General features: G+C 46.6%; 1 protein-coding gene across 2 annotated transcripts in view; it reads left to right on the top strand.

Annotated features, from left to right (window-relative positions):
• LOC116945092 (CUB and sushi domain-containing protein 1-like) overlaps nt 1-24,015 on the top strand; it is a 630,678-nt gene that overhangs the window by 216,269 nt on the left and 390,394 nt on the right. For both annotated transcript variants that reach the window (XM_032959197.2, XM_032959196.2), the window contains exon 5: nt 8,244-8,451. In XM_032959197.2, coding sequence (XP_032815088.2) covers nt 8,244-8,451 — 208 coding nt within the window. The remainder of the gene's footprint in view (nt 1-8,243; nt 8,452-24,015) is intronic.

Raw genomic sequence — 24,015 nt, 5'->3', positions numbered from 1 at the left:
CGTCACATTTCAGAATGCGCAACTTTAAATAAATATATACAACACGTTCTACTTAATTAAATAGACTTTTTAATAAATGGTTTCTCCTACAACATCAGAGTGCAGCGCCACATTAAATACGCACTACAATGGCAATAGTATAAAGCGAATTGAAGCACGTTTGATTCGGTGTGATGGTGGTATGGGGGTGATGGTGGTATGGGGGTGATGGTGTTATGGGGGTGATAGTGGTATGGGGGTGATGGTGGTATGGGGGTGATGGTAGTATGGGGGTGATAGTGGTATGGGGGTGATGGTGGTATGGGGGTGATGGTAGTATGGGGGTGATGGTGGTATGGGGGTGATGGTGGTATGGGGGTGATGGTGGTATGGGGGTGATGGTGTTATGGGGGTGATGGTGGTATGGGGGTGATGGTAGTATGGGGGTGATGGTGGTATGGGGGTGATGGTGTTATGTGGGTGATGGTGGTATGGGGGTGATGGTAGTATGGGGGTGATGGTGTTATGGGGGTGATGGTGGTATGGGGGTGATGGTAGTATGGGGGTGATGGTGGTATGGGGGTGATGGTGTTATGTGGGTGATGGTGGTATGGGGGTGATGGTAGTATGGGGGTGATGGTGGTATGGGGGTGATGGTGTTATGTGGGTGATGGTGGTATGGGGGTGATGGTGGTATGGGGGTGATGGTGTTATGGTTCACGCAGTGTCAGTGGCTGCCAGTTCCCCAGCCGATTTGCACCCCGTTCAATTTGATATTCGTGGTCAGTGAATACATTTCAGCACGTGGAAGCAAATAAACAAAAGGCACTCTCTATTAAAATAGCACGTTCATGTATATGTTTTTTTTCTTTCTCGCTAACACACGACAGTGCTGTGCGTTTCGCGCGTTTTGCCGTGAACCTCGCCTGCGTTTGAATCCCTGGCACGGCTGATAAAAAAAATGCTTATTTGCAAAGGGCGCGTATTGTGTAAAATGTTACACATGTAAACGCATGTGTCATGTAGGGTTACAATAAAGCATGACATTCATGTAATGTAGTCCTAAGCCACACGTGGACATTTCACAGGAATGTTGACTCCCCATAAATTGGTAATAATTTTAATGACCTTGCAATCGGAATGATGGAATTCTGCCAACATCCCCTGACCTATACCTGAACTCACAATCCTCAGTATGTGCATCCAATTCAAGATCAGATTGTGAATCCAGTCTTTGTAACCTCGTGATGGTTTTTTTTTTTACAATCAAATTTTTTTGTTGAACCCATTTGTGTTTCTGTCTACAAATAAACACCGTCGCTTGGGAACACAAGTAAGTCAGGGGTTGTGAGGTTGTAGTGGCATCAACAGCATTGGTCCTGGTAACCCCTTGACCTCGCTGGGACAATCAGCAAATCTAATTGCCTCCAGCGGTTTAGTAAGTAAAGTAATTCTGAACATTTTTTTCTCGCACGCTCTTACGAGTCCAGTCCATCGGGAATGCGCGATGATCACACGGGGCACGCTCTGTGGAACAACCACACCGTTGTAAGGCTGTCGAAAAACTGGTTAAGACTCGGCGATAGATCCTGAACGTTCTGGCACCAGGAACTGGTTCCAACCTTTTCGGGTTCGGAGACACCGCGGTGAAACTGCTGAAGCTGGACGTATCACCGCACAAGGCTTTGCGCGCTGGGTCCAGCAGCAGCAGCAGCAGGGTTGATCTTCGGCTGCGGATCGTAGTAGAAGGGACGGCATCGATCGGGGGTCTCGTTAAGGCCGGCGCTGAGCACTGCTCAGCGAGATCGGACGGAGTGGATCGGTGCAGACCCTTGTAGGCGAGCAGGCGTGGTTCGAAAATAAGCCTCTCTGTTGCACTGGGTAGCTGATGACCTGCGATTGGAATTCATTATTTTCATGGTAAGGGGGCCAGTTTATTTTTTTATTTTTTCCCAAGCGCGAGCCATGTCAGAGAAAACTCATTTCTTTAGAACCGCTTCTTGTGCTTAGTTTGTTGTCCTTCCCCCGCACCACCGATTAGCACGGTTGGCTACGTACGGCGTGAAAGAAGTTCACCATACATACATATGGCGGTTATCAATAGCCACATATACATTGTGTACAACATCTGTAAGGGAAACACTTTGCGTGTGTGAAAGCGGCCTATGTATGGGTTCACAGCCAAATCACTATCTTTTAAGAATAAGGTTGATTTTATTTTGGTTGCTTAGCAATTACATTGCTTACCCACGATGTGCCCGCGGTCACCCGAGCCGGACTAAGCAGTGTTGGTCATGTCAACTCCCGAAGCGATCGCATTGGCATGAAGACTTCAACTTGGACGTGCGGTTGGCATGCGCTCAGAAGAAATTGGAAACAAAGCGCATAGGCTGTCGAACGAACACAAGTGTGTATTGCTCGAGATGAGCTTCGTTGTTGTGAAGTCGCCCACGTTTACCACATGCAAATTCGTTCGGTCGTAAACAACATTTTTTTATACAGAAACAAAGGCAATTAAGTTAAACTTTTAGGTGAACAAAATTAACGAGAAACAAACATGCTCACGCGTAGGTTGAGAACAACAGAATTGGAAATTGAAGTTATTGCGAATGTAACCATATTTAATACACACTGGCCAGCGACGGTGTGGATTCGTAACGCCGAACGTGTTTGAGGAACCTTTATGGCCCGCGGACTCTGGCGACTGCTTTGAAATAACGAATGCCCTTTGTGCGAAGAGCACACTTAGTTTTGATATGTCGGCAAGCGTATTATTGATTTCTCATGGGATTGTATTACTTGTCGAAGAACTGTTTTATTGATTATATGAATATAGTGTATTTTATATCCATATATGAATAGTATGTGTCTGGAATTTATATTTCTTGGTACACAGTGTACCTCCCATTACAGCATTGTAACCGTGATCTCAAATATTAGCTACATTGTCATCGTAACCAGCACTGGATTCATCATTACCATTTAGATTTAAAGCTTTCGTGACTGCAGGGATTCATATTCTTGGTTCTTTCCCTTCTATGTGACTTTACCGAAAGAACCAAGAATACCATCACCATTATTTTCAGGATTTTCTCAGATGCAACTTCCTGCATCATTGTCGTCATCATCACCATTTCCTATCTTACAAGTTCCATTATCAACCACCACATTAAAAGGCAATATTTGTTGTTATTTACTTTTTTACGTGTAGCCTTTTACGGCCAATATCGCGATTCATAATTAGTTCATATTTCGAGTTGGATTATCGTGAAGGTGCAATGGCAGTTCTTTAATCCACAACCCTCCACCACCCGACGGAGCCAATCAAGTCAAGTTGCCACGTGGGGGCAAATGTGCCAATTGATGTAGTTTTTCACTACATCGGAAGCACGTTGAAAAGTCCACGCCAAAAGATACGACAACTTTGTGCGTCGCCAATCTCAGCTCTCGTGAAGATTTTGTCTTCGCAACGTCATGCGCCTCCGTTCACTATCGTTGTCCTCATCTCGGCCCCACCAGTATCTTGGCACTTCTGTATCTTTCGACGTGTCGCCTTCTCGCCCTCTTCGCTCTTAATCGTGGCTGTCTCTCTCTCTATCTCTCTCTCTCTCTTTGTTCCTCCTTCTCCGTGTGCTCAATTCGCGCGCTCTCTCTCTCTTCTCTCTCCCCTTCGCTCGAACAAACTTCCACCGCCACATTAACCAGTCACCTTCGCTCGCTAGTTTCCGCTCCTCACTCGAAACTCACTTCTTGTTCCCTAGCTCACCCCACGACCCCCCTTAATCTCCCCCTCATAACCACCGCCATCGTTGCTTTTCCCTCTTCATATTCTCATTACAGGGCTTTCACTCGTTCCCCATTCATTTAATCCATTCATCATCATTTACTGTCATCAATTTCGCATTTCACCGAATTCACGCATCACAGATAAGCCCATTGCTTCCTATCTTCCATTTCATTCATCTCGTCTCCATTGTTGTGAATGCTTTCTAAAGCCCCTCGTTTAGGACGCTATATAAATTCCGTAAAGATAAGATCGACATCATTTTACGATGTTACCACTATTCTTTGGTTCTTTCGGTAAAGTCATGTAGATAGAAAAATAAAAAAATAAAGTGATTACAATTATCAAAATAAAATAAAAATAATAGAAAAAAACACTAATGTCGACTAGCCTGGTTCTTACCACTTTCATTCAAGGTCATCGTCTTCTTCACAACCCTTTGGAGTCGGTCACACACCACCTGTGGTTGAGACTCTACCTGTGTACTTATTGTCAAGTTAACTTTGATTCCCCCACCCCCCCCCCCCCCCATGAAATAAAACATAGTCCCTTCTATAGGAATGTGGAATTTATCTCACAAAGCCCAACCGGAGCTTCAAGGAACTAATGATTCGACCCACAGTGATGACTTTCATGGTGTATTGGTGAATCTTTGACGTGACAGAGGTTGATCGATTGCAGTGGCAACTCAATTATGGATGTGCTTGTTCAACAATCTTTTAAATACTGTATACAAAACTAATAAAGTAAGATTTAGCACTTTCAAAAAAATTATATAGAAATGAACACTGCATTCTAAGTCACTTGTAATAACAATAATACATAACAATGCCTCACTTAGTATCAGGGCTTAAAGCTTTCGTGACTGCAGGAATTCATATTCTTTGGGTCTTTCGGTAAAATCGCGTAGATTGGTTCAAAGAATAATGTTATTTTTTTTGTTATTCTCTTTGAACCTATCTACGCGACTTCACCGAAAGATCTAAAGAATATCAGGGCCAATTGTTTGAAAAGACCCGGCTTGGAATGAGCGCTCAGCTCAAATTTGTATTTATTCACGTATGTTCTACCTGCTGTACTGCATTCTACAACCCAGCCCCATACCAAAAGCATGTCTCCGCCCCAAGCAAGTGCTCGTTTGCTTTCATGAGCTGCCAAAGCCATCCTCCCGTCACTCCGGATGCTGACACGCGAACGCCGGCACACTCAGTACGACATGGAATTTGCTCATCCGTTGCGTCGCTAATGCAGGGCCGCATTACCGCTGGCCCTGTTAGGTGGGGGAATTGATGTCAACGTGTGTCAATAGATCTGTTTGCCTGCCTGCCAAAACGTTGGAGAACATTTTTTTTTAAACAAGAAACATTGTTTGTCACGCAAAAGGAAAACTTTGAACCCTTTTAGATTGTTTAAAAGGGAGGACGATTTGTAATAAAAGTTTGGGGTAACAAAACAAAAAAGAGATTGCACGATAAAAAAGATAAAGAGACACGTACGCATTTGTACACACACAGACACACACACACTCGTGCACACGCGCGCGTGCCAAAGAAAGCTGCTAAAAGTTTTATGACAACTCTATTGCCTTAGCTTCTTTATATTTATATACTTCCGCCCAGGGAGAGGGATACATTTTCGTTTTTTTTAAATCAACAAATACGACGCTGCCGCAGAAATATAAAGTGGAACGATACGGGGAACGGGACCTGTTTTTTTTTTCATTCAAAGTACTCCGCATACCCTTGAATACCTTTTCCCAGGATCGGCAGCGGTGTGCTGCGTTCACAGCCGCGGGTGCATTGACAAGAGGTGAAGACCATATAATATTGTGCTCGGGGGAGGGGGGGCGGAGCGTGTGGGGGTGGCCCGGCAGCTTCCAAGGAGAACGCCGGAGCCTGTGTCGGGAGACGTGAACTGGCAACACCGAAGTCCTCGACTCTGATTTATGGGCCGTCATCCTTGAAGGACTCAGTGGGTTGACACCGATATTATAGCGCTCCTTATAGCTCGCCGCTAAGGGAGAATAAGAAGGCTGGGAGTTCCGATGCTACCCTGGGTGGGAGCAGGGCTTTCGGCGACGCCTGCGTATCAGTTTATTTTGTTGTTCGTTGCAACTTTCTGACCTGCCCCTGCTGGACATCTGTGAAAGAATTGCCTTTATAGCTCATGGGATCCCTCCAGGATGAATAATGTATTCTGATTCTGATTATTATCCATTCGGAGGGTGAGTAAATTGAGTATCGATTCGTTGGAGAGCACACGGTGGGGTATCGCGTACGAGCGCCGTACCGAGATTTTAAGTTTTTCGTGACTGCACGGATCCATACTCTTTGGTTCTTTCGGTGAAGTCACGTGGGTATAAAATAAAATAAATTAAATCACGACGCTTCGGGCGCAACACAAGCGCTCCCTAAACGTCGTGGTTCAATCAAAGAGTAGAGTGCCCAGTTTGGATTTCGTGTTGTTGGTATGTACCTCGGCTGTGCATCCCGGGCTGTCTGACATTGGAGCGTGGCGTTTCAGGCTCGTTGCTTTGGCGGCGCAGCGACTTCACTTGCATTGAGGTATTGAGTCACGCGGCGGGGGTTATGCCGCCGGCGTACATCACCCTCTGCGTCATGAATCAGAAACGCGGGCACTGACAAAAACAATGGAACCAAACCGTGGACGTTTTGCCAAATACAAAAAAAACAAGTAATGGAGCATGTCTACGCTTGGAATTACCACTGAGTGACAGACGGAGGAACACGATGATACGAGAAATGTACACAAGTTAGAGACTTCATATTGACTGTTGTTGTTGTTGTTTTTAAATATTTCTTTTAGTATTCGACAAGAGCCCGGCACAGAGCGTGAACAATGACAGGGGCAGAGGGAGGGTCACAGAAATTCCGCGAGCAGAATCCCGAAACACAAAGCTCACGGGTTGGGGCTAGAGTGAGAACAATGGACTCACTGCCTCACTTGCGAAGGGACTGCGAGCGGGAATACAGAATTTTTTTTTCAAATATCAATAGGAGGAAGGGAAGGTAAGAGAGAAGGAACAACGTAAATGAGAATTAAAAAAAACAAGATTCATCAAGTAATAATCTAGTTTAACACGTCAGCTTTCGCGACCAATATCATCCATGATAGAGGTTTTTTTTTGGGTGAGATCGCGTAAATATAAAAATGTGTCGTTAAACCCGCCACCACCCGACACAGCCAATTAGGATGGTTTGTCACGTTAGCAGAACATGCCAATTCGTTACTTGTACAGCACACCGGTGCGTTGGAGAGCAAAGCCACAACATTTTAAATAATCTACACGCGCCAAGAGAATTGCTTGAGCATATTGGCACAGGACAGAGGAAAGTGGAAACAAATTACTAAATGTGCAGTGGGCACCTCCGGCCTATCTGCCCATGTATCGTGGTGATGATGATGCTGATGATGACATGCGCCAAGTGAATTTATCATCAATATGAATCCTGTAGAGCAGTGATTTCCCCCGCGTCTATCCGTGGGGTGGACTGCATATTGACTGTTTAGGAAAGCGAGGTGACTCAGGCAAGACACGTCACCAGTAGGTGGTTGAGACTAACGACAGAGTGGCAGCCAAATGAGGGCATATACCGAGAGTGAATCTACCACGGAGATGGAGCAACAACGTCGGCTTGTGTGTGTAGTGGCGATTGTTGCGTCGCGAGATTGTGAAGAATTATCTTGTATTGTTGATACGTCCCTAGGCCTGGACGGAGGCTTGGGGCGGCCTTCACCCACGAGTGATGACGATAGGACGGCATGCCTCTTTGTGACTCAATAAGTTTTGTTTATTAACTTAAGCATCAAATTCGCGTAGAACGGCTTTGCTGTGTTAATCTGCTGTGTTGACTCTGCTGTGTTAATCTGCTGTGTTGACTCTGCTGTGTTGACTCTGCTGTGTTAATCTGCTGTGTTAATCTGCTGTGTTAATCTGCTGTGTTAATCTGCTGTGTTAATGCTGCTGCGTTGACTCTGCTGTGTTAATCTGCTGTGTTAATCTGCTGTGTTAATGCTGCTGTGTCAATCTGCTGTGTTAATCTGCTGTGTTAATCTGCTGTGTTAATGCTGTTGCGTTGACTCTGCTGTGTTAATCTGCTGTGTTAATCTGCTGTGTTAATCTGCTGTGTTAATGCTGCTGTGTTAATCTGCTGTGTTAATCTGCTGTGTTAATCTGCTGTGTTAATCTGCTGTGTTAATCTGCTGTGTTAATCTGCTGTGTTAATCTGCTGTGTTAATCTGCTGTGTTAATGCTGCTGCGTTGACTCTGCTGTGTTAATCTGCCATAGTAATGTTGTTGCTGCGTTGTCCCCGCTGCGTTGACCCCATTGCATCCACCCCACTGCATCGACCCCACTGCATCGACCCCGCTGCGTTGACCTCGCCGCGTTGACCCCACCCCACCCCCCCCCCCCCCCGTGTTAACGCCGCTGCGTCGACGTCTCTGCGGTGCGAGCAGAGGAAGGCGCGTGCGGTGGGACCCTGCTCGGGCCGAGCGGCGTCATCAGCAGTCCCGGCTTCCCCGGCGACTACGAGAACGACGGCGAGTGCACGTGGCTGGTGCTGGGCGAGCCGGGCGACACCGTGTCGCTCGTATTCACCTCCTTTCAGCTCGAGAGCGGATACGACTTCCTCGAGGTCACCGGCTCTGATGCGCCTTCGCTCTGGTGAGCGCACGTGTGTGTGTGTCTGTGTGTGCGTGCGCGTGCGTGTGGGGAGCGGTAGTGTAGCGGTTAGCGCTACGCTGCGCTATGAACCTGGCGACCCGGGTTCGATTTCCCGCTCACGGCCAACACCGGTGACGATTATCTGAACCGGTCCCGGGCCTCCCCTAGGTCGACTCAGCCTCAAATGAGTACCTGGTGCGGTGGATAAAAAACATTGCCACTGGAGAGACTTAAGGCGGTCGGGCGTGGTGCTGGCCACCCACCCCCTCGTGTACCGTTCCGGCCTTCATAGGTGCTCGCTAACAGCACTTGCCCCTACAGTCTGTTAAGGCTATATGGGGGATCTTTGTTTTTGTGCATGCGTGTAGGTCGACTCCGCCTCAAATGAGTGTGTAAACATCGCCACTGGGGAGACAAAGGCGGCCGGGCGTGGTGCTTGCCAGCCACCTCCTCGTGTGCCGTGCCAGCTTACATAGGTGCTCCTAACAGCACTTGCCCCAGCCGTCTGTTGAGATTATACGGGAGATCTTTGTATTTGTGTGCGTGTGCACTATCAGATGGTGTAGCGGTTAGCGCGCTGCGCTACGAACCTGGCGACTCAGGTTCGATTCCCGCTGACGGCCGACACTAGTGACCATTATCTGAACCAGCTCTGGGCCTCCCCTAGGTAAACTCAACCTCAAATCAGTAGCCGGTGCGGTGTGTAACCACCACTATCAAGAGAGACAAAGGCGGCCGGGCGTGGTTTTGGCCACCCACCACCTTTTTGTGTGCCGTGGTAGCCTTTATAGGTGCTCGCTAACAGCACTTGCCCCAACAGTCTGCTTCGGCTATGCGGGAGATCTCTGCCTTTGTTTGTGTGTGCAGTGGCATGCCCTTGTCATTGACGCGTGGAAGTAGGTCGTGTGTAAGGGAGGGCTAAAGTTTGAATGTTAAATCTCCAACTTTCGAAGCTCATTCCTTTTTAATAGCGGTGTAATGCTTCACCTCACTCGCGGGTCAATGAATTGGCCCAAACTCAGGATCGCGATTTCATGAAGTTATCGATATGAATGTTTTACGTTTAGGTGAATGCAGCAGGCTCCGATGGGGCCAGGCGAACCCATTACACGCAGTGCGTTTGAATAGAAAAGCATCGATTCGTACACACAAAACACGACGCATATGCTTAGCTTGAAGAGCAAATGCTAATCAATGAAATGGTGCATTTTTTTTACTCCCACGTTTGAATGCCAAAAGCCGCCGCTGCAACATATAAATTCAATGATCACGTTGCTTCCATCGATATCTACAAGCGTGCATGTACGGAGGGAGGTAAATCTCTGCAATAGTTAACACTTGAGCAGCTGGATAATTAAAATAATCGCCCAAATGCGTCAGCAGCGACCTCTGGGAGGCCGAGGAACGGAGCTGCAAACAAACGGCGTTGTTGGATGCAATTAGCATTGATGACGCTACATGGCCTAAATAAATCCGTAAATAATAATTTTCCTGAATGACTTTAAGTAAATACGCAAATTAGCTATTAAACACATGACATTTTTCATAATATTACAGCAAATAAAACATGCGTTATGATAAACGTAAAGTAAATACAATGTCGTATTAAAGCATTGAATCATTGTTAGTTTATAAACGAACGTACCTTAAATGCCGCACCTCCGATTGGCACAGTTGGCTACGTATGGTGCGAAAGAAGTTCAATGTAGATATGCGCATGAATTGAAATTATTTTATTGTTGAAGAGCGGAGCACACCGCGTGGACGTGGTGGTACCCACTGCCAGTGTGGTCGCTCTGAGCGATTCACTGCTCGGAGTGCCCTGAAGCCTTCAAGCCTCCGGAATCACAGCTCGCAAGGAACCTTCGTGGAATGTGACGCTCCAATTGAAACCACGCTTTTTTTGTTTTCGACCATGAACAGCACGTGCTGGTAAAAAAAAAAAACACATGTGTTGGTGAAATTCCACGTGACCTCATGGCCCATGACGCTGATCTATTCGCATTTTCAAAATGATGAGGAACAATCGTGGATACATGGGTGACAAGCAGCACATCTGATAACTGTGGCCTCATCATATCCACACCGTCCTCCACGACTTAACAGCACTGTTTTGTTTTGCGAAGATGCCCACTTCGAATCAATATTGATCTGGCGTGAGATGTGACTCGGACCTGTAACACGACACATCCCGCTGTGAAGCACGCACACTCGATGGAAATTCTTGAACAGAGGAGGAGCCAGAGAAGTGGTTGTGAGTGAGCGACTGGAACTTCCGAATGTTATCCACCCACCAGAAGCGATGGGCATCCAGATGATCCTATATCACCGCTGTGACGATGTCTCCTTCGTATTTGTGGATCGGGGCATTGTGTCGGCATGTGTTGTACGGTTTGTTCTGGATGACCACAGTCGCACACTGGAGAGTTTTTCATTTTTAATATTCGATATGCGCATCAGCTATCCGCAGCTGCCATTGTTTGCGCAGAAGATGCCGTTCAGGGTCGACCATGAGCTTCGTGGAAGATCAAACCCAGGGGTCTTCTGCGTTGAGTATTTGACAACAAGATGCTGTTTGTTTGTGAGTTCTTTTGAACTCCGTTCAACTCTCGAAGCTTCATCCGATACTTTTCGGACAGTTTCTTTCCACATGAAGGAGCAGTACAACATACAGTGGTTGGGACCTCGGCTTGTGATGGCGCTGATGTGGTCGTCCAATGGGGATATTTGGACTCCAAAACCTTGGTCACGTTGAGAGGGATGATCGCCATTGTACTGTAAATGGAATCAATGGCACCAGCTAAAGAACAGTCTGTGCAGGAAAGTGGATGATGTGAAGGATTGAGGGATTGATTCATAAACTAAACTAATTTTTATTTCACAAGGTAAGGCCCACCGAGCTATATAGCTCCTTTTCAGAAGCGACCTGGCCACAAACGATTGCTTGGCGAAGTGGCTTATCACGTGGAAATGTATAGCAGCACAAATACCTCTAAAGTTACGTTTCTAAATGTGGAGGGAAAAACCGGAGGACCCGGAAAAAACGCCACGTGACCACGGGGAGAACATGCAAAGTACAAATATACAGCAGGCTTAAAACTTTCGTGACTGCAGTAATTCATATTCCTGGTTCTTTCGGTAAAGTCACGCAGATAGAAAACAAAAATCTAAAATAAAAGCAAAAAACCCACGACGTTTCGATCGCAACACAAGACCGCTTGTGTTGCGATCGAAAAGTCGTGAGTTTTTTGCTTTTAATTTTACATTTTCTATCTACGTGACCTTACCGAAAGAACCAAGAATGTACAGCAGGCGTCAGCCTCGCGCTCAACCCCACGACCTGCTCCGTATCAGGCGAGGGAGTTAACGTCTCGCCACCACCGCACCTGAAAGAAGCCATGAGGGCCACGTTAATTTGAACCGTTCCGGTTCCTTTACCACATAACTGTGAACGTTCAAAGTGTGGTTGAAATCGGATCGGCACACTACGTTCAATGTCACTTGTTTGACATTGATGTACATTTGTTTATACCCCTATTGGAGAGAGAGCAAAGAAGATGTCAAGTTTCTAGGATGGCTTGTTGAATTAGGTGACCCTTGCAGAACAGACTTTTTTTGTCTTAGAGGCTTCTCATCTGGTCAATTAAAGTTTGGTCAAAATTAATTGTGCATCTATCATTTTATATAAAACTGCCCCGGCGATGTTTCATATTCAAATGGTTAATCTTAAAAGTAGCCAAAGGTATCAATCAAACTTTCTGCAAGTGTGTGTAAAGTGACATGTTCTTTGTATGTTTGATTGACGTTTTCTTTGGTTCTTTCGGTAAAGTCACGTAGAATGGGAATAAAATAATGCAATAAAATAAGACAATAAAATTTTCACGACGTTTCGGCCACAACACAAGCAGCCTTTTATTTCATTATTTTATTCTCATTCTACGTGACTTTACCGAAAGAACCAAAGAAAATGAATCCTTGCAGTCACGAAAGCTTTAAATCGAAATTTGATTGACGTTGTCATATACTGTAAAAAAAAGTCAAGGCTTTTCAGTGAACAAACCATTAATGGCGGTATAAATGAACAAGGGGGGCGGTGTGGACAGGACCATTCCCGACCATCTTTGTTTCTCCATTGTTGATATCCTATCTCATCATTAGGTACTCGATTCAAACGAGGGAATACCCTGAACAGGTGTGAATACCGTGTTAGCCATGGCTGGGGTTCGAACCCAGGTTCGCTGTGATGCTCCTGTAGTGTGTGAACCATTCGTTTCCCGGCTCCACACAGAGTGCTCACTCACAGCGCTTGTCCCCTGTAAGGCGATGACGTCAACGTGGTTTTCCCTTCAGGTTTCTGGCCAGGAAGTCACCTTCAGGTTTTTTGAGAGTCCCTCAATATTTAGATGGGGACACTCGAAGACCCGGCCTAAATTACATCATTGGTTGTGTTTTAGGTGACACGAAAACACGTAATAGGTGGTTTAACTCGTAGGCTTTCACAACCAATGTCAATAATAGAGGTTTTTGATGGTGTGTGGCCAGAATTGTAAATGTTGTGGGTTTACTCTCTAGCACACCGGTGGGCTGAACTAGTAACGAATTGTCATGTTTAGTTTACGTGACAAACATTACCAATTGTCTGTGTCGGGTGGTGGTGGGTTGAACAGTACATTCATATTTACGCAATCTAACCCAACAAACGCTATTATACGTAACAGGTAGGCTGTAAGAATGTTATCATTCTCCCACCCATTGGCATTGAGCTCCTGAAAATATTGCCAGAATAGAATAGATACAGCACTTGCCCATGCAGTCTGTCAGGCTATATGGAAGGAATATTGTCTTTTCCAACCACAAAGTGATTAGCACACTTTGCTAAGAACCTGATGATTCAGATTCAATTTCTGGCCACAAACCATCAGTGGCACGTCGTGGCATCTGAATCGGGACATCCCCAATACTTGACTCAGCCTAGAAGAATATGTATCCCCTGTGTTGTCTATCAGCACCAACGCTGTGAAGATAGACGTGACCAAGAGTGGAGCTGGCTATTATTAAGGCCTTCCCCCACACCGTGCCTGTTGTGGAAATTGCTTGGCCACACTCCGCCACGCTGGTCTTTTCGGGTTCGGGAAGTTCGGGGCCATTATCGCTCGTCACTGCGCATTAGCAGTGGCCACAAATCAAACTCGCGTCACCAAGTTCATAGTGTAGTGCGCTAATCAATATGCCCCCCTCCCACCCCATAACTTACTCGCTGCTTACTAAAAGCCTGAATGTCTAAAAAACGGACCTTTGAGAGAGAGAGAGTGGATGTGTTTGCACGATTGCCTCTGCCTGCCAAGATCTCAGTTTCGCTGGCACGTGTTGCATTCCAGGCACGTGCTTGGCACTCTGCGTATGGGGCTGCATTTCATGACATGGCAACCCAGGGAGTTCTGAAGCCGTCCTGCTGACAGGCGGTTCTGAGTGCGCTCATTTTTTTTGTTCCTTCACGTTTCGACCGTAGCCCGGGAATGTCTGTGAATTTTTTATAAAGACTGGGAATATAACCCGGGAGTTTCTCTTTAAAAAAAGAAAGTTGCGGCACGTAAATTTTTTTCCCTCGAATATACGCGTGGGTTTGAATTTCATATATTCTTCTTCTTCCTCTTCTTCTTCCTCCTCCAGGCGATCTGCACAATACTGTGTCCGCAAAATAACCCCACGAAATCAAGCATTGGGCAATCGTACGAATCATGACCACGGCCAATAGTTATGAAATAGTACGTTATATCCTGAAAAAGGTTACACTTAATATGGTCAGTGTATGAACGACTCGTTTTTATGATTATTGAAATTCATAAAGCGCCCTTAAACGGTCATTGTCAGGGCGCTGTGCGTGAAAAGGCGGCAATAGTTGAAGGCGAAGAAGTTTGAAAGGCGTTCGAGAATAACGACGAGAGAGAAAGCCATTTTAAATAGATGTGTTTTTTTAGTCAGGCTTTGAAGATGTTGCGGTGTCTTGGAAGTCGTCACCTCGAACGGCAACGAGGTCAAAGACCTTAGGTGCCGCGATTACAAAAGGCGCCGCCATCACCCCCCCCAAGCAAATTGCAATCATATCCAATTGTAATGCTTTTTTTTCACCTCATTGTTATTTAATGTTGGGGCTGTACAGTTTAAAGAGAGCACAATGTAGACTCTCAAGCTGATGTTTCTACCATTTTGCACGAGCATTTCCTATTTTTAAGTGGCTCATCTGTATGTATGCCTGGGAGAAATGCTCTACAAGCCGCAGCCAATTGCAATGAACGAGGAGTCATTTGGAAGATATTTATGCAGCCGCGGTATAAATTATGAAACGCGTGCTTCATTTGACCCTGACCTGCTACGGTATTTCCCACCGTCGGTACAGGCACTCTGCTATTTACAAATATCCCTGGCATGTGATGCGAGTCTCGTTCATAATCATAGAATGGCCAGGCGCCTGGCATTGGGTAGATGTGTGTGTGTGGGGTTTGTGTGGGGAGGCAGGGTAATGGGATAGCAGCGCCCACCTCAAAGTGATTTATTCAGATTCAGAATATTTCTTGACACTGTAGGAATTCCATGAGCTGTGAAGCTCTTTGTCGCAGATGTCAAGTAGGGGCGGGTGAGGACGTGACAGCGACAAACAGCACAAACACACGATAGCAGTGCAAAGTACTGGGAAGGCAAAACAAATCACCCAAAGACATACAAATTAAAAGTAAACCATCCCCAACCTACCAGGCAGAGCCCACTGAGGTATTCGCTTATTTCTCAGAAGCGACCTGGCCACAAATGATAGCTCGCTGGGTGTCGACGGACTTCACACGAACGTACGTAAATACTTAATTACATTACATCAATCGGTGAGATCCCGCTCAAAAGGGTCTGCGGCAATGGGCTCCAGGGCTTATCCTAGTGCTCAACGATTTTGGGAAAATATCTAATTGCGATTTTTCTGACAGATATTGCGATTTGATTTGCGATTAAAATTTGTTTAGGTCAAGCTTCAGTTCAATATTCACTGTGTTATAGATGTAAAACATGTGATGGAGCATTACCACGTGATACCATCAAAATATTAACTGCTCAATATATTCAAATGCAAGGATGAGAACGTAATACTTATTAACTGCTTCCAACATGTATTTATTAAAATATATTAATTGAAATATAACAATCAAACATGTAACAATTGTTAAGTTAAATAAATAAAGTTATAATAAAAGTTTTACAATTCCAATAAGGAAATCATAGGACTTTTCAAATCGCAAAAAATCACAGCCTTTGCAATTTGTAAATCGTATTGTTTAAAATTGCAATATCAATTTGAATTCGATTAATCGTTCGGCCCGAGCTCATCCCCACTCTCTTACCCCGAGGCACCAGTCGTGGAATGTCCACATTGCTGTGATGGGGGCATGTCTCCCCATAGGCTAAACCACTGACGTCTCACCGTGCAGTGGCGCGAATTTTATCGACTCCGGACGAACACTGTGATGAGTTTAAATTCAGACCTGCGAATGAACTTGCAATATCTCCTGCTTTCAAAGTCGAACACCCTAACCCCACAGAGCCCATACATTGTAATGCTGCTCATGGTTGAAGCTGCACTGTGCATGGTTACACCATCTGTACTGTCATGAGCAGCCATCCTCTAAGCCAGTCCCTTTTTTTGGTATGACGGCCCCCCAATCATGGGCACTGGTCTCCCCTCTCGCGCCCCTATGTTACTCCGACCACAATGCACAAATATTTCACACGTCCATGTATGTACGCACGCTGAACTTCTTTTACGCGCTGTATGTATCCAACCGCGCTAATCGGAGGTGCCGGCGGAAGGACAACAAACTGTGCACAGAAAACGGTTCTAGAGAAATGCGTTCTTCATCGAGGTGACTTAAAGTTGCACATCTCCCCAGCCGATTCCTCATCATCAGAAGGCAGAGCGTTTCCAGACGGTCGCATAAGCGCATCTGCGGTAACACAGGTTTTTTTTGGGGGGGGGTTAGATCGCGTAAATATATAAACGTTGTGTCGTTAAACCCGCCACCACCCGACACAGCCAATTAGTAAGGTTTGTCACTTGAACAGAACGTGGCCAATTCGTTACTAGTACAACGCGCCGGTGTGTTGGAGAGCAAAGCCACAACAGTTACAATCTGAGTGCGACGTTTCGCCAGTGAATACAACCAGCTTCATCAAGCCCACGTGTTAAAATGCGTCTGCGGTGTCGGCGAGGCGTTTCTGTCTGGCGTCTTGTACAAGCGCGCCACGCGTTCGCGAGGGCATTGCTTTCATTTGCGTCTACGTTTAACGCATCTCGTCGCCGCGGCATTACCCGTGGTGCGCGTGCGAAGGTTTTTTTAAAGGGGGGCCGTTAGCCACAGGGCAGAGAAACGGATTCCGCAAAACAACAGTTGTGCTACGGCGAGGCTGACCCCTTCATTGCGACGTCGTGGAACGTCTGCAGCCGACCTGCGGGCCCACGGAATCGATGAACGTTGCACCGATGGGTCGTTGGAGCGCGAGGCGCTTCCCTTCACGGCTGTGAACTTTCAATTGGCATTCAGCTTTTTAACCCGTGAAATAATGTATGAAATAATATCTATTTTTAAAATGTTGCTTACCAAGGAACGCCTGCCCGAGCCCCAACGTTGTTTTTAGATGATCCCTGCATTCGGATCGTTGGCCGATTGCTTTTGAATGCGTATCTTGTATGTGGGAGGAGACTGGATGCTCAGATGCAACCCATGAATACAAGGGGATAAAACCCGAAGAAGAAGAAGAAAAAAAACCCCACTCACAAATCGCTTCATCAGCCTTCTCGCTGTACTTGAATTCTGCAATCGACCTGGTCGCAGAGCGAGCGTTTCTGAACGTTTCCGCTGACAACGAATTATGTAACCCACCCCGCCTCCGGAGTACCAGGTGGCAATGCACAGCGCTGCCCGGTCGTACCGTGTAGCCGCTGTGGTGTGATGTCGCCAGTCTGCCTGCCTGCTACTGCTACGCAAACTAAAATCCCATTTCAGTCACGGACAATTTAAATTCAACATTGCATTGTGGGTGTGCCGGATGAGAGTGATTGTTGCGATGCAACCTGTTGGAATTCTCCCACCCATCCTGGCTGCGTCCCAATAATCAGAATCAGGATATGTATTAATACCGGAGGAATCCGATGAATCTTAAAAGCTATTTTTCACAGATGTCCTGTTGGGGTGGGTCAGAAAGTAACCACAACAATGGCGGAGCCAGGATTTGCAGGTAGGGGGGGGCAACCCCTCCAGCAAAGAAAAAATGATAGAGGAGTTGTTAATAAGTAAGGAGTTGTTAGTAATAAGTAAGGACTTGTCCCTTGCTTTTTGTTCGACGCGTGTGCGGCGATGGCACAGCCATCGATCGAGGGTCGAATTCGAACCGCGTTGTGTGATCGGCATCATCGAGCTCGCTGGAGGTGAATACCTTCAGGGGAGTCGTGGACTGTACACGCAACTGCACACAATTCTGTGAGTCACTTATAACTGATTTTCCGTTACTTATTGCCAATTATGGACTCACAGAGTCCCTGGCTCGTAACAATATGCTACACAGTGGCAGTGGGGGTCGCAAAATGCCGATTCATTACTAATAAACCCCAATGGTCCGATCGAAAATATGGATTTCGATCGGATTATTGGGGGGGGGGGAGGGGGCACGTGCCACCCCCACTGGCTCCGCCAGTGACAACAAACAAACGATATTAAAAACACGACATGAGAACAGCGTTCAGGCAAGGTAAGCAAATCACTGAGCTGTTAGCTTCTTTTTCAGAGGCGACCAGGCCACAAATGATAGCTCAGCGAAGTGGCTCGTCGTCTCAGTCGAAGCAGGTGGCGAATCCGTCAGGCAAAATGAGTCGCGTGTCTCGCCCTCAAGTCAACATTTTTTTTTTAAATAATGCAAATGGTGAATTATTGAACGTGATAAATATGACATGTTTTGTCTTCGAGCTCGCCAAGCGGCTGGAGAATGCATTCATGAGGAAGCGGAACAACGAGATAGGACGACGTTATTCCATTTTGTAACCATAATGCGTTTTAATCTTCACGCAGTCCAAAGTGGCAGAGACTGATTTACACGCACACGCCTGATTACGCGCACACACCTGATTACGCGCGCACACACACACGCACAGAGATCTTCCCAATATAGACTGTTGGGGTGATTTCTGTGGCCATGGAATGCCTTGCCAACTTTGGTCTTTCAAGTGCTGATGTTTATAAACCACACACTCGGTACCAATGTCATGCTGAGTCAAACCTCTAAATGAAGATTCCCCCTGGGGTTCAGATATCACTCACCACTCGTGATGAGCCGTGGTAGGGCGTCGGTCGCAAGTTGCCACCTACTTAGTTCAGTGCGCGGTCCAGTGTGCCACCTCTCCCTGCTTGTCGCCTTGACGAAATACATGGACACATACATATACGACAAAGCACACTCTCGTCGATAAGGAGTGCATTTCCCAACGGAGTTCATTTTCTCTCTCATCTATCCAGTGTAGTTTTCCCAGTGCTCATCGTTGTTAGACTTTGTTTTGTATTACCCTACTTGACATTCTTGTCGTTTCACTGAGGACACTTTATTTTAATCGTGTACAAAAGCCGTTATCAATTTACTTGAAATATAGTAAAAAAAAAACACCACGGTTACAGCGACATGAATGTTTATCCTCCTGCACGATTAATTTTGCGCCGCGAATTAGATGGGTTTGACACATACGTGGACGATCGTGGGGAACACACGCGGGAGCGTAGCCACCCCTCGGCTAGCTCAATCAACGTGTGCATTCGCTGACTTGCACGCTGATAGATTGCATTCAAACGTTGGTGAGTCTGGCGGCGCGCCCTCGTTGGAATTTGAATGAAGCGGTGGGAGAAACCGAATTGGCGTTCATCAGTGTCCATTTAATCTGGCCCAGTGGTGGAGTGAGGTTCGGTTGAGGATGCCTGGGCTGAGCTCATCAATCACCGGTGCTACAAACGAGCCAGCTTCTCTCCTGCTGCTGTTGCATCTGTCAGCCTTAATCTTATCCTATTTTTTTTTGCAAGACAAGCTTCAAATAATGATAATTATTTGAAGCTTATAATGGCAGACTCCTTCGTCAAGCCAACGGAAGGACGGAGGCCCTCCGCATGCCGTGTCGGTTTGCGGGGACTTGTGAGGTCCTGGGACTCCCCTAGGTCGACTCAGCCTAAACGAGTACGTAGTGCGGTGTCTAAACTTCGCCACCGGGGATACAAAGGCGGCCGGGCGTGGTGCTGGCCATCACCTCGTCGTGTGCCGTTCCGGGCTTAATAGGTGCTCGCTAACAGCAGCGACACTTGGGGATCTCTGTCTTTGCATGTGATGTGTGCATGCATCCGTATTCCATGTTCATATATGACACATATGTATGTATGTTGAACTTCTTTCATACCTTACGAAGTCGACCATGCCAACATCATTGAGCTGCACATTACATTGACTTGTACAATGAAAGTGCACGCTTGTTCATAGGGCACGGCGTCACACGGCGTTACAAAAAGTCAGACCCCCCCGCTCAAATATGACGTCACAAAGCTCTGCCCCCCCCTCCCCCCCAATAAAACATGCTTCAAATCTCTTTAAACTATTGTCATTGTAGTGCGTACAGTATTTAATGTGGCGCTGCATTCTGATGTTGTAGGAGAAAACATTTATATATATAAAAAAAAAAGTCTATTTAATTAAGTAGAACGTGTTGTCTATATTTATTTAAAGTTGCGCATTTTGATGTGACGTCACATTTCTCAAACCCACCCACCTCCCTCTCGTCACACATCGTCACAAATGTCTGACCCCCCCACCCCCCTAGGTGCGTGACGTCATTTATGGACGGCCCCTTGGCCGTAAATCACACACGAGGCTTCAGTGTTATTATAAGTTTGTTGTCAAACAGCTCGCAAGGGTGGGCGCGATTTTTGCGTGCGTCGGTGAGACCGCTGGTGGGAATTCCGCCGAGTGTTTGCTCATCGCCGTAGCGTTTATGACTCGCGGGGGCCACGAGGAGGAAAGAAGGCGACAGTATTTAAACAAGAGAAAAAGCCCTGCAGCTTTGCTCGTCAATGGCTCACGAATACAATGCGCGCGTGATGAATTATCCATCATCAGAGTTCGCTACCGCAGGTACAGACGAAATCAGAGGCTGCCAGCTACTTAGTCGCCACGCTGACAGTTCGGGTGGATTGTGGAAATGAAGACGAATGAAGGTTATAAATCTGCGTTGGAGCTTTAACGCTGGCCATTGTGATCACCCCTTGGTTTTTTTTTGTTGTTGTTGTTGCGGCGTACATTGTCGTGAGTGTGTGCCCAGTCTCGCTCCAGTGTGCGCGCGCATTGGATATTCAAGTGCCCGTGCATTTACTCTTACTTGGAGAGCGGTGGCGCAGCAGTTAGCACGCTGCGCTCTGCGCCACGAACACGGCAAAGACCCGAGTTCGATTCTCGCTCACGGTCAACACCAGTGACGATTGTGTGAATCGGTCTTCGACCCTCCCCTAGGTCGACTCAGCCGCAAATTAGTACCTGGTGCGGTGTGTACACATCGCTACTGGGGAGGCAAAGGCGGTTGGGCGTGGTGCTGGCCACCCACCCCATCGTGTGCCGTGCCGGCTTTTGTAGGTGCCACTGGCTAACATAGGGGTGTCTTTGTATTTGTACTTACTCTTGGTCTGTCTCTATATTGTCAACATTTCTTGCAGAAACCCTATTGTTGAAAGCCCCCATCAGAGGCAGGCTTGTCAGTCTACTGAATAGATATCCCATCAGAGGCCAATTAGTCAGTCTACTGCTTTTAGATCCCACCAGGGACCTGTTTGTCAGTCTACTGCCTTTAGATTCCATCAGAGGCCGGTCTGTCAGTCTACTGCCTTTAGATCCCATCAGAGACAGGTCTGTCAGTCTACTGCCTTTAGATTCCATCAGAGGCCGGTCTGTCAGTCTACTGCCTTTAGATCCCATCAGAGACCGGTCTGTCAGTCTACTGCCTTTAGATCCCATCAGAGACAGGTCTGTCAGTCTACTGCCTTTAGATCCCATCAGAGACCGGTCTGTCAGTCTACTGCCTTTAGATCCCATCAGAGACCACTCTGTCAGTCTACTGCCTTTAGATCCCATCAGAGGCCGGTCTGTCAGTCTACTGCCTTTAGAGCCCATCAGAGACCGGTCTGTCAGTCCACTGCCTTTAGATCCCACCAGGGACTCATCTGTCAGTCTATTGCCTTTAGATTCCACCAGGGACTGATCTGTCAGTCTACTGACTTTAGATCCCATCAGAGACCGGTCTGTCAGTCTACTGCCTTTAGATCCCATCAGAGACCGGTCTGTCAGTCTACTGCCTTTAGATCCCATCAGAGACCGGTCTGTCAGTCTACTGCCTTTAGATCCCATCAGGGACCGGTATGTCAGTCTACTGCTTTTGGACCCCATTAGGGACTGTTCTGCCAGTATATTGCCGAGAGATCCAATCAGAGACCGGTCTGTCAGTCTACTGCCTTGTGATCACATCACGGGAAAACACATGCATTGGGTAATTAGATGAGGTGCACGTGAATGGGTCATAATAGCTCATGGCTATTCAGACAATATCTGGACTCATTGATGCACGTAAGCAATTTCATTTCTGCTCTTGGCCCAACAAAATTTGTGTCCTCGGGTACCTTCATTTGGTCAAAATATATCAAATGACAATTGCATTTCGACAGCTGCGCCTTTCAAATCCTGTTGCGATGAATTGAACGTAAAATAACTAGAACGTGATTATTTTGAAGTTACATGCTCAGGGCATACTGTGCCGTTAGGTGTGTGCGGATGGACATGCAGGATTAGTGGGGTGCGCACCGCACCTTGCCATCCTCCTGAAAGAGGTTCGATTACTGGCCATGCACAACAGCTGCAGTGTGCTCGTGTCCACGCATCTTTCCTCGGCATCCCCCGAGGTCAGGATGATCTCACTATATTTTCCAGCAGGCCTCACATTACAAATCACGCGCGCTGGCAGACCGCGTGACGTAGTGCGTCACCTGTGCGGACGCTATGACAACGTATGACGTCGGCATTTTTTCGCACATGGCCCCTAAATCTGTATCCCTCGTCTCTTCACGTATGTCTGTCTAGTCGATGCCACGTTCTTCTCACTAATCTCTTGTCTGCAGCTCTATCAACGCTATCTCCCCGGTGGTCCTTGCAGCGGCTTTTGGCTGGCCATCGAACAACGACAGTCACTGCATTTCCCTTCTTTCAGATGCGTGTCTGCGGCCATCTAGAACGTTCTTCCTTCCGATATTAAAAAAGCCGCTATAGCTGTGCACTTTTAAATCTAGATTGAAAACTCGTTTATTTAGAACTGCTTGTGTTTAGTGTGTTGTCCTCCCCCTGCACCTCCAATTAGCGCGGTTGGCTACATATGGTGCGAAATAATTTTAACATACACACACGTACGTAGATACATCTCTTGTTTATTTATATTTTATCTCACTAATCAGTATTTGCGTACGTCACGGCGAGACTTTTCTCTCGAGTTTGAAGAAGCCTCCAGCCACGCGGTCCGGGTCGCAGCTTGTGGTCTGGACCGGGATAGTGGAACCGTGTCTAGTTCCGCCGTAGCGTGGTTAGTTGGGTAGTCACCACCCGAGAGTGTGTTGTGTCAATAGCTTGGAGTTTGTTGTGCTAAGAGTTTAATAAAAACGTGTTGCTCCCAAGACAACGTCTGCGACTCAGTTGGACTCACTACACTTGTTTGAGCGTGGAGGCAGTTAGATGTTACATGGATATTGGAAGTTGTTTACTGTGAGTTTCTGCATGGGCTGAGTATTATTCTGCAATTATTCTGCAAACTATCTGAGTTTTCCGTTGCCCCAGGAACGAGGCAATGAACTTGCCGTTTTTTGTGATGTTGAAAATATCCTGAAGGTTGCTCCTTGCTGCATTGGTTGAGCAGTAAGTAATCAAGCAAACACTGATTGATCGTATTGTTGCTGTGTTTGTTTCCGCAGGGTGTGTAAATCACCCCTTTTATATTTATAATCGGTTAATTTCCCAATCATTGATTTTATTCTCAACGAACCCACTGTAAACACATTGTTGCAATTCATCATTGGGAAATTAAACATCTGAAGACAGGGGTAACATGTGCATACATATGCACACGCATTTAAATAAACGTGACTTATTCGTTTGTTCTGCAGACATTTTGGAAATTATAATTATCCGTCTTGTTGGCATGGAGGTAATGCAACACTAAACGGACATGGTCTTTCATTGCATTAAAAAAATATAAACGTAATATTTTAGTCCCGATTTAACATGGGGAAGGGCATAATTGCAAAGTGGTTCACCTTGTATCCCGTGTTTGATTACCGGTCACGGCTAACATCAGTGGCGTTGTGTTACCTAATTCGACCCTGGGCCTGCTATTCACCAACCCGCACCGGGCATCGTTATGAAATACATTCTAACAAAACCAGAGGCGCAGAGAGACCTCGCATCCTGCCGTGG

Source organism: Petromyzon marinus, chromosome 23 (assembly GCF_048934315.1).
Source record: "Petromyzon marinus isolate PM22_M1 ecotype Great Lakes invasive population chromosome 23, UKy_Petmar_22M1.pri1.0, whole genome shotgun sequence".
Taxonomy (NCBI): domain Eukaryota; kingdom Metazoa; phylum Chordata; class Hyperoartia; order Petromyzontiformes; family Petromyzontidae; genus Petromyzon; species Petromyzon marinus.
The sequence above is the reverse complement of the archived record's forward strand: the minus strand, read 5'-3'. Positions and strand labels throughout refer to the sequence as shown.